The sequence below is a fragment of the Otolemur garnettii genome, unplaced genomic scaffold (genome assembly GCF_000181295.1).
Source record: "Otolemur garnettii isolate 467f Iridium unplaced genomic scaffold, OtoGar3 scaffold00044, whole genome shotgun sequence".
Classification (NCBI taxonomy): Eukaryota; Metazoa; Chordata; class Mammalia; order Primates; family Galagidae; genus Otolemur; species Otolemur garnettii.
Window position 1 is genome coordinate 6,739,275 of NW_003852439.1, and position 10,739 is coordinate 6,750,013.

General features: G+C 57.5%; 2 protein-coding genes across 2 annotated transcripts in view; both read left to right on the top strand.

Moving 5' to 3' along the window:
• The first annotated feature begins 1,282 nt into the window (after positions 1-1,282).
• On the top strand, positions 1,283-3,153 carry PRR35 (proline rich 35). The gene is made up of 2 exons (XM_023513738.1): positions 1,283-2,331; positions 2,535-3,153. The coding sequence occupies exons 1-2, from the start codon at positions 1,283-1,285 to the stop codon at positions 3,151-3,153; spliced, it is 1,668 nt and encodes a 555-aa protein (XP_023369506.1).
• Positions 3,154-7,820: 4,667 nt separating this feature from the next.
• PIGQ (phosphatidylinositol glycan anchor biosynthesis class Q) overlaps positions 7,821-10,739 on the top strand; it is a 17,348-nt gene continuing 14,429 nt past the window's right edge. The window contains exons 1-2 of the mRNA XM_023513839.1: positions 7,821-7,958; positions 10,057-10,113. Coding sequence (XP_023369607.1) covers positions 7,822-7,958; positions 10,057-10,113 — 194 coding nt within the window. The 5' untranslated portion in view covers position 7,821. The remainder of the gene's footprint in view (positions 7,959-10,056; positions 10,114-10,739) is intronic.

Consider the following 10,739-nt stretch of genomic DNA (forward strand, 5'->3'; position numbering starts at 1 on the left):
CCACTGGTCATCCATGAGCTATGAGGAGTCTTGTGTGCCCGTGTCCATGAGTATGTCTGTGACCTTGTGTGTGAGTCCCAGCCAAGTCTGCATGTGCCCTCAGGTGTAGTGTGTAATATGTGCACATACATGGGCTATGCTGCATAAGCCTGTGTGCCTCCCCACACCTCAATGTGCTGTGTTCTCAATAGACATGCAGCCATGTCCACGCTGAGTAGGGGTGAGATGCGTGTATGGGTGCCCAGGGTTGCACTTGGCACACCCAGCCCTGAGTTGGCTTAGTGGTGCAGAGGCTGTGCTTCCCCACACAGTGTGAGGGCACCTTAGGAGCCTTCTGTGCTTGTGCACACACCGGAAGCCTGTGTGCACCCCACACAATCACATAGACACACGCTGGGGCAGTGGACAGCCCAGGTGGCGGCCCAGATGGAGTACAGAGCAGCTTACCAGTGAATGTGTGGGGCATGGGGAGAAGCGGGTCTTGGCTGAGCGTGGCCGCTGCAGGCTTGGCCACCAACCTGCCTGAAGCCACCCAGATGGAGCTGGGCTGAGCAGGTGGCTGCACCGTGGGGCCGTGTTGTAAGGTCCACTCCCATCAGCCTGGTCTGCCCCCCCAGAGACCCTCAGTGTCCACCTGACACCCGCCAGAGCAGGCTCATGCCTATGCACGGGTGTGCATGCATGTGTGCACACAGACACAGGGCCTTCTGCTGGTTTATCATCTCAGCGTCTTTTACTGCAGGGGCTCAGCAAGGGCAAGGGGTTCCGGAGCGGGGTAGGACCAGCTCTATCACTCTCTGGGTGCTTGTCAGGAGCCTGCCTGGTGCTGGGGAACTGGATGCAAACTGAATTATCCTAGAAATTGGCCTGTGGCTGGGTGGCCTCAGGGGTGGGGAATTGTGTAGGGTCACCAGATACAACCCAGTATGCCCAGGTAAACTTAAATTTCAGAAGAACAACGAATAATGTTTTAGTGTCTGTTCCAAATATTACCTAAGCCATACTAAAAATGAAAAAAATTACTGTTTATCTGAGTCAGATTTAAACGTCCTGTGTTTTTATTTGCCACATCTAGCTACCCTGAAAGTGCATGTAGAGGAATTGAAGGGTGAGGGCTGCAGGACAGATGTCGGGGACACCTGTGCTCTTGCCACTGGTGCCTAGGGAATCCTGAAGGTAGGCTGGGAGGGTCAGTTAGAGGCGGAGCTGATTCTGATGGTGGCCCCCACTTCTGCAGGTGGCTGTGGTGCCCAGCCCTGCCTGGGCCTGCCCAATAGCTGCAATGTCTCAAGAGCCAGGCTCAAGCAGAGTGTGCACAGGGACCAGGGCACGGTCCAGGAAGCCCAAGAAGCCACACTACATCCCGCGGCCCTGGGGCAAACCCTACAATTACAAGTGCTTCCAGTGCCCCTTCACCTGCCTGGAGAAGTCGCACCTATACAACCACATGAAGTACAGCCTCTGCAAAGACTCCCTGTCTTTGCTGCTGGATTCCCCAGACTGGGCGTTCCGCCGCGCTCCTGCCACACCCAGGCCCCATGCACCCACTCCTCCCCTCCCAGGAGACTCCTCAGACCCTGGCAGCCAGCCACAAGGAGCCACCACGCCTGACCTGGCAGTTGTTGACATCCTCTCCCTGCACCATAGTGGGGGCCCCAAACCTGGGGCCAAGGGGTCCCCAGGGTCCCTACCTGCTGCGGCTAGGGCTGCCCAGAAGGGTCTGGGCCCAGGTGGGCTCCTGGCTGAGTCCTGGAAGCCAGGGGTGAGTGGAGGCCTAAGGAGCACAGCTGTGGGGGATGTGGCTGCATCTGGCCCCAAGGGCAATGCCCCTTGCTACCCCCCACCCACACCAGGAGAGTTCTCTGAGGCCCAGAGCCTCCAACTGTCTTTGCTGGGAGTCAACTACCCTCTCAGCCCAGGCCTCTTCTCCTACTTGGGGCCCTCACTGGCTGCTGCAGCCCATGTGCCCTTCTTGGCCTCAGCCGGGCCCCTGCTGCCCCCAGCCACAGCCTTCCCAGCCCTGCAGCCTGCTGAACGCCCAGCCTTGGCCCCCCGCCTATACTGCCCACTGCTACTGGAGCATGCTCTAGGACTGCCAGCTGGGAAGGCTGCCTCTGCCAAGGCCCCTCCCTGCCCCAAGGGCCCCCCTAGGATGCTTGATCCTGGCTTGCTGGGGGGGCCCTGGCCCTGCAGCACCCTTAGGGACCCAGGGCAGGAGGGGGAGCTAGAGCAGACTGCCCAGTATGACCTCAAGAAGAGGCCACCTTTGGGGAGCAGGTTGGAGCTCCCAAAGACCTCTCCTGACCTGGCCAGGTTCTGCTCCCAGAGCAGGTGGGTGTACTGGGCTCCCAGGTCTAGGGTGGTGGGGTCTGAGGGCTGATTGGGTGGCTGGGATCCAGGGTATAGAGGCCTATCTTCTGGGGTCCCCAGGCTCTGGGCTGATGGGGGGCTATGGGGAGCAGAGCACATGGGGAGTGAGTGGGGCTGGGGCACTGTGGGGCAGCACAGCCTTCTCACCAGCTTCTACCCCACAGCCTGCCCACCGCCCCATCTGCCGTGCTCTGGCCTGAGGACAAGGACCCGGGCACAGACCCTGAGACCACTGGCCCCCAGGGCTCCCTCCTCCCACAGGCTCGGGGCCCAGTGCCAGGAAGCCCAGGGCACATGGGTGAGGACCTGACACGGGCCCTGGGCGACTTCGCCAGGGTGGAGCAACGCCTGGGGCAATTGGCACCTGCAGGAGGCCTGGCCCCAAGACCTCTGAGGGAGCAGTTGGGCAGGATCCGCCTTGAGCTGCTCACCATTCACCAAGCCCTGGAGCGGGCTGTGCAACCGCCAGACACACCCCTTGACCTCTCTGTGAAACGCATGCCCACCAAGAGGTCTGAGGGGATCTGGGGGTCAGCTGAACTGCACCCCGTATTGGCCCCAGGGACCCCTGAGTCACCTAGCATGATGGCCCCCCCAGCACCAGAACCCTTCTCTGGCCACACCACCAAGTGCGAGGCAGACTCCAGTGTCCCACCCCCAGGCCTCCCCTTGCAGGCCCCTGAGGACCCGATTGCTGGCAGTGGCTGGGGCCCCTGTGTTGGGGCTGGGAGCTCTCAGCACCCTGAAGACATCCTCCCAAGTCCCCCAGTTGCCAAGGTCTGATCCCAGCTCTTGTAGTCTACTCATGTTGGTCCCACTCCTGCAGCCCTGGGCCCCCCTCCTCTGCCCCTGCTTCAGCCCCATAGCCAAGGCCTGGGACCCATCCAGCCTTGGCCTGCATGTGGATAGACCCTTGCCAAGCTGTGGCCAAGGCTTGTCTCTGGGGTCACCCAGGGACAGCAGAGGTCACAGCTATTTATTGATCATAGTTGAGGACATTAAAATAGAAACTGCCTTTCACCCCTGTCTAAGCCTCCTTCCTTTGTTGTTTGGCATAACTACTCAGACACCCCTCAGAAATTTCTGTCACAGGAAGATGATGTCTGGGCTTTGAGCTTTGAATCCTAACCCTCCCGCGGATTGGGCTCTCCTGGAGGGGCTGGGGGTGCTGTGGGGGTTTCCAGCATAGGGTACTGGGTGAAGGGAGGTGGGAGGCAGGCATGTGTGGTCTGGGGCTGCTCAGGATGATCTGTCCTATGTTCTGTGGGTTGGGGGTGGGCAGGGATCCCTTGTGCATTCTCCAGCCCCCAAGTCCAGCAAGGCAGCACTAATGTCAGCCTTCCCTGTAGTTAAACGGTGCCCCCTGCATTCTGTGGCTCAGGGCTGCTTACCCAGCGTGGGTTCTGCTGGGCCCCCGCCAGCCCCTGCAGCCATGATAGGCATCAGTGGCCTTCACAGCTCGCTGCCTCCCACCCAGCCTGGCCTAGCTTGGCCTTCCCATGGCAGGGAATGGAGGGTGGATGGGCAGGAGCCTGCAGAACCCCCCACAGCTGATCACTACTGTCCCCGAGGAGTGGGCTACACCTTCCAAGCCCACCCAAGAGTGGCCCCTGGAGCCCAGATTGCCCTCTGAGAAGGTGCAGGTCCTGCCTGCACCAGCTCTCTGAGCTAGGGCTGGGCTGGCTGGACTGTGGCCAGCAGGACCAGGACTTGAGGCTGCCTTGTTCCCTGTACTTGGTGGTGATAGCATCGGCCACCCACCCTGCCTCAAGGTGTCTGGAGGTGGAGTGCAGCCAGCCAGGCAAGGAGTGCTATGGGTCAGACTGGGGCAGACAGGTCCCAGCCAGGCACCTACCCACAGCTTCCTGGTGGGGTTATAGGGGGCTGTGAGCAGAGCCAGGTGTCCAGAGGGTCCCCAGGTCTGCAGGAGACACCCTTTCTGTAGCCTTCCATCAGCACCCTGACACGTCTATTGTACTTCAATTCTCCTCTCTCTCCAGGCAGAGAGGTGAGGCTGCTCTGCTGGGCAGCATCATGCAGTTTCACACGTACAGAAATGGAACCATCCTGCCTATCACCGGCTAGGGGAGGCAGGACTGACCTCCTGCATGGCCTGCCCCCAGACTCCAACCAGCAGTCACCTTCTCCATGGCCAAATACAGTGGCCCTGCTTGGAGGGGTGGCCTGGGGCTGCCTCATCACGAGAGTGTTTTATTGAGAGAGGAGGACTGGCTGAGTGGCTTCCAGCCACCAGGGGCAGCTGGAACAGGTGTAGGGCAACACAGCCTGTGCGAAGGCCCCAATCAGGAATGCAGCAGCACTGTGAAGCCCCAGGGGCCTCCACGTACATTTCACAGATCTTCCCCGGGCCAATGTTCAAACACGGCCAAGGCCCACTTTGGCACCCCTATGCCCAGCTTGTCCCTACCTGGGAACCTCAGGTGCCACTTCTCTTCTCTCAGGCTCTAGTTCTCACCACAGAGGCTGCAGCCATCCAGCCCTGGGGCAGAGCCCAGGGAAGTCTTTCTGCGTGGGCCTTCCCACCTTACCTTTTAGGGATTGGAAGTCTCCCTGGCCTGGGGGCAGAGAGGATGGCCACCCCTAGAAAGGAAGAGAATTCATGGCAAGAGGAGTTTGAGAAACGCTGCTGTCACCCCTAACCCTACCCTGGGATGCTGTGATGCTCACTTTGGACTCTGGGAAAACCCACAGCAAGCATCTCTCAGACTCAGTTTTAGGTGCCATGACTCCTGAGAGGCCACTTGGGGTCCTGGAGGAACACAGCTAGGACCCAGTTCAGCCTTGTCACCCAGTACCTTAGGTTTCTTCTCTGTGAAATGAGAGGACACCAACACTGCCTGGAAGGGCCAGGAGTACTGACTGCCTCTTGGCACACAGTGGTGCCTCATTATCTTTCTTTCTTCTTTTTTTTTTTTTTGGTGCAGTTTTTGGCCAGGGCCAAGTTTGAACCCTCCACCTCCAGTATATGGGGTTGGCACCCTACTCCTTTGAGCTACAGGCACCACCCCTCATTATCTTTCTTTTTCTTTTTTTTTTGAGACAGAGTCTCACTATGTTGCCCTTGGTACAGTGCTGTTGTGTCACAGCGACCTCAAACTCTTGGGCTTAAGCCGATTCCCTTGCCTCAGCCTCCCAAGTAGCTGGGGCTACAGGTGCCCACCAAAATGCCCTGCTATTTTTTGTTGCCATTGTCATTATTGTTTGGTTGGCCTGGGCCAGGTTCGAACCCACCACTCTCAGTGTATGTGACTGGCGCCGTAACCACTGTGCTACGGGTGCCGAGCTGTGTATCATTCTTTCTTGCAGCCCCCAACTTGGCTCAGCTGTACAGAAGCTGAGCCGGTTCTGCCTACCCACCCCTGGCCCTGGCTCCTTGACCTTCTGAGTCTCCTATGCTGACCTGCTGACCCCTGGGGCCCATAACTCATGTTGGACCCACTTGAGACTCTACTTATTTTTGGCATTCCCAGCTGCTCAGGTGGATCCTGCACTGCCCCCCCAGACCCCCAGACAGCCTGCTCTTCCTGACAGCTGGAGCTGCCCCTGTGTCCATGAGGGATGATCCATGTGCATTCTGCCTTGCCTCATCCTGGAGCCAGAATCTTTCTTCCAGAGGATGTGGCTGGGACAGTGCTGGGGCTTGTAGTGCTCAGCAAGTTCATCTGTTGGGCTGTCCATGTACTGCAGTATACTGCCTGGGAGCCCTCAGGTCTGTAGCCACCTTTCTGTTCCCTCCAAGGCATCCACAGCCCTCCTGTTGAGGGACTATGTGCTTGGACTTGAGTACAGCCCATGTTGGGCTCTACCTGGGAGCCCCTGCTCTCAGTCTCAATGCTGGGTGGTTCCAGGGACTGATGGAGCATCACTGTGCACAGGGGTTTAGCCATGTGCAATGCCCGTCAGCTGTTAGGCTCCCTGGGGAGCCAGGTTACCTTGTTTCCCTGGGCTAGGCCACTCATCTGCCTGGTGTCAGAGGGCCTGAGGCAGCCCTTGGGTGTATTCTGTACACTCTAGGGCCAAATCCTGGTGTCAAATGCCAGGGATGGCTATACTGAGGTGGATTCAGGTGAGGCCAGCCTCTAGACCCTTGGATTACCATCAGAGGAATGTACATGGTTGGTGGGATGCTCTGCTCTGGGACTGCTGGCTGTGCCCTCCTCACCAGGAGCATCCACTGTGCCTGGCCCTTGCCTAACCTTCTATCTTCCTCTTGGCAAGGGTCCCTATCTCACTAGCAACCATGAATCAGCTGTCTGCCAGGCCTCCCTCTGGACTCTGTGCTATCACTCCCATGTCCACTCAGACACTGGTTCCGGTCCCAGGAGGCCTGAACTTTCAAGCCTGCAGTGGAAGCCTTGAGATCCTCCATCCATCAGGTCACCTTCCAGTAGTATCCGGGCAGGATCTCCTGCCAAGTGTCCCAGCCCAACCTCCTAATCAGAGCCAGGCAGGGAGGGTGTGGCTGGGCTGGGCAGCTTGAGAGAGGGGTGTGGTCCCCCAGTGTCCTCAACTTTCGAGGCACCCACAGTCCAGAGCTTCTCTGGGCCTACTGAAGGTAAGGGGAGGTGGTGATGGTGGGTAGCCCTGGAGGTACCCTGGTCACACATGGCTGAGTTTGGAGTCTTGGTGCCCTCTCTTTCACTGCCACACGAATGAAGGCTACCTGAGCCTTTATTTTCTCCTATGCCAATGGGAACCACACAGCTCCGGGGTCATGGCTATTGCAGGGGAGCCTTCCTATGAGGATAGACTCATGTTTCTTTAAGAAAGTGAGAAAAACCATGGATCCTAACCCTTTCCTACCATTTTACAAGTGAGGAAATGAGGTCTGAGAGACATTTGGGTTACTCAGTGAGTCTGGGGCCCAGCCAGGAGTCTTCATGGGAAAGAGCTGGGAGGAGACAGGGCCTGTTTCTGTGCCTTGGCGCCTGACAGGTCCCCTAAGTATGTCAGGGTGGGGAACGCAACGGGCCCAAATGAGGGAGCGGTGTCCTTCCCTGGAGCAGGAAGAAACCAGGGCCGCATGCAAGTGCCCTCCCCACAGTCAGACAGCTGCAGCCTCTGGGCTGGCCCTTCAGGGCTCGCTCAAACTTCCCGAACCGCTGGCCTTGGGGGACCTGGGAGCAAGCTCCTCTGCAGAGGGCAGTGTAGGAAGGGAACAGCTTGGGGAGAAGGAAGCTCCTTCTGGTATTTCACGTAGGGCCTAGGGGTCCTTTCACCCTGGGAGGATGGGAGCAAGGCGGGGTCTGGGTCTCCCAAAGGTCCGGCCCGCTCGGTCCCTCAGGTGAGGAATCGGAGCTCAATGAGGCTTGGCAGCTGGGGGCGGGCGTGCAAACGCTGCGCGCGCGGAACGCTCGAACCGAGCCGGCGGGCAGCCCGGGCGCCTTTGGGGGCCGGACCGTCGCGTGGCAACGCGCAGAGCCGGCGGAAATGGGGCTTGTGTCCCGCGGCGCGGCCGCGGCGGGGCTGGGGGCCGCGAGCGCTGTGGTCCCCCCAGGCCCGTCCAACGCGGTCCCCAACCTCATCTCCACCCCGCCGCCCGAGGGCGCAGCCCCGGGAAGCAGCCGGTGAGCACTGGGGGGAGGGCCGGCATTTGCGTGGGGTGACCTTGGGGAGCCGCCGCTGTGGCTGTGGGCCCACAGGGCCCAGAACTCCCCGTACTCGGCGAGACTCAGTGCAGACAAGAGAAGAGAAAGAGGGTGTCCCAGTGGCCTCTCCCTGGCTGGCGTAGGTCCTTCGCCACTCGGAGTCTTTATCCGTAAAATGGGGATGTCACCGCCAGCCGCTCAGGCGTCCAGCCTCCCTCCCCTCCAGGAGCCCCAGGCGCCCAGCCCCTAGAGGATTTGTGGCTAGGCCTGGTGGGCGTCTTTCTGGGGAAGTCTGGTCCCCTTGCCTTGTAGAGTGAAGGCTTCCAGTGGGCTTCCTCTGGCCCACCCTGGCCTGGGTCCTGCTGTGGATCCTTTACTGTGGCCCTGCAGAAGGGTCAGAAAGGGAAGTGGGGTGCATGGGACTGCTGTCAGCAGTTTACAGTTGTCCCGGACTGCAGTAAGAGGCCAAAAATAATCATAGATTCATGTCCGTTCTTCTGAGGTGAGAGGAAAAAAGCACTGTTTCATAGAAGGCAAGAAAGTTCTTGTTTGTTTTTTAAACAATGTGGGGGTAAAAACAATTCTTATGAGCTCTTCAGCAGTGGGTGGGAAGGCTTCACAGAGAGGGGTTTCAACTAGTGAGATGTCCCTGGACAGTTCAAACAGGGCTTTTTCTCCCAACTGTTGGTGCACGGGAGGAGAGGAAAGTTCTTCTAGTTTGTAGGGTAGACTTTTGACTGCAAGTTCTGTGAGGAGGGGTGTCCCTGAGACCTCTTTACCTGATTGATCTGGGAATGGGTTATTTCACAAGGGAACTTGGTCTTAGCAAATGAAGCTTTTCTAGTCTTGTGTCTTTGTGTGTATTTGTGTGAGGGTGGGGGTGGGGGGGTGCCTTTAAAGATGCTCACATTGCCCAAGCTCCTGCTTTCTCTCATCCTGCACCTCCTCTGCTATTGATTGCCTGCCCTTTCATCTTTTTTCTGGCTGTCTGATCCCCCGCAGCCTGGCAAGGGAGTACACTTCTTTACAATTCAGTCACTCCTGGAGGCTGAAGTGGGAGAGGGGGTGTGTTTGGAAATTTGCCTCATAATTTGTTGAATTCTCCCTCACTACCTTATGGATAAGAACATCCACTTCTGGGCGGCCCCTGTGGCTCAGTGGGTAGGGCACCGGCCCCATATACCGAGGGTGGCAGGTTGGAACCAGGCCCTGGCCAAACTGCAACAAAAAAATAGCCGGGCATTGTGGCAGGCGCCTGTAGTCTCAGCTACTCTGGAGGCTGAGGCAGGAGAATCGCTTAAGCAAAGAGATGGAGGTTGCTGTGAGCTGTGATGCCATGGCACTCTACCGAGGGCGACAAAATGAGATTCTGTCTCAAAAAAAAAAAAAAAAGTGCGCAAATTGTGCATACCTCAATGAATTTAGCCAAAGTGAACATACCACATAACCAGCTCCCCATGGTTAAATTGGTTGGTTTTTTTTTTTTTTTTTTTTTTTTAGACAGTAGATATCAGTTCCTGGAAAAGTATTCTCCCAGCAGAGGGTGATGGTGTCATCTGACTGGTGTGTCCTGACTGGTTGATGCTGAAAGACTTGGATTGTGCTAGGTGGTTCCCTGGAGTAGTCACCCAGTCAAACACACTGGGCCCCTCACAGACAGAATTGCTTTGTTCTTCTTACGATGAAGGGCTGGTTCTGCAGAAGGGTCAGGAAGAGTCATTGGTCTCTGATGCTGGCCATAGAAGTTTGGCTGGGGGCTGGTGTTGGGCTTCAGGATTTCCCTTATTAGTATCTACCTGTCAACTGCCCTCTCTAATCACTGGGGGGAATTGGGCACTAGGGGGGTCCTATCGCTCAAATTAGAAGGACGCTTTTTAGCTAGAACCCACAGTGGCAAGAGGCCCTTTTCCTAAGCTGCCACAAGAGGCTAGACGCTTGAATTCCTAGTCTGGGCTGCCTACAGAGAAGAGAGCAGCTGCACCAGGGGCCACTTAAGCCCTGTGCGTTTGTGTCTCAGATAGTGAGCATTGGGACATGCAGGCCCAGGCTGAGGCTGAGGTTTGTGTCCTTCCTTCAGGTGTGGGCTCCAGCTTGGAGGTCTTTGCTCAGGGTGGCTGCTCTCCCCTTTGTGCAGGTGAGATTGAGGGAGGGGGTGGCAGTGTCTGAGGAAGGTGGATATGGACACCAGGCCCTAGCCAGCTTAGCAGCCCCTTACTACCATGCTTGTGGGGAGGCTCTGCTGGCCCACCAGGCCCCAGTGCTGCTCAGTAGCAGGTGCCTCCTGTAAAACCACAGTCCCCAACTGGCTCACTTGGAGAAAGAAAGGCTCAGGTTCCCGCTGAATTAAAGGATCACAGTTGTTTGGGGGCTGTTTTTCCTGTTCAAAGGCCATGTCGAGATAGTGAGGGGCCAGGAAGGTTGGTGTCACTTAGGTGGAGAGAACATGACAGAGTTTTTCCATATCTCTAGAGCCCATGAACTTACCCCCATCCCATTTCTGCATGGCCATGTGGTTAGACAAATGCATCCTGAAGGACAGAAAGTGCTCCCCTGCTGGATGCCCTGCTCAGGGTAGCTACTGGGGATTCAGGGGAAGGATGGACACTACCCAAGGGCACTGTGTGGGGATCAGGGCCAAAGTGGAGGCAGAAGTCCCATCTGAGCTAAGTGTGTTGCCTCAGCACCGTGGCAAGTGAATGTGTATCTTGCCAGAGAGAGAGTCTCCCTTAGGTGGGGACCACTGCTAGCCATGTACACACA

Bases quoted from the DNA above. Each gene is read 5' to 3' on its own strand.
- PRR35 (XM_023513738.1), top strand. From the start codon at position 1,283: ATGTCTCAAGAGCCAGGCTCAAGCAGAGTGTGCACAGGGACCAGGGCA. The intron at 2,332-2,534 runs GTGGGTGTACTG...TCTACCCCACAG, and splicing joins AGGTTCTGCTCCCAGAGCAG to CCTGCCCACCGCCCCATCTG.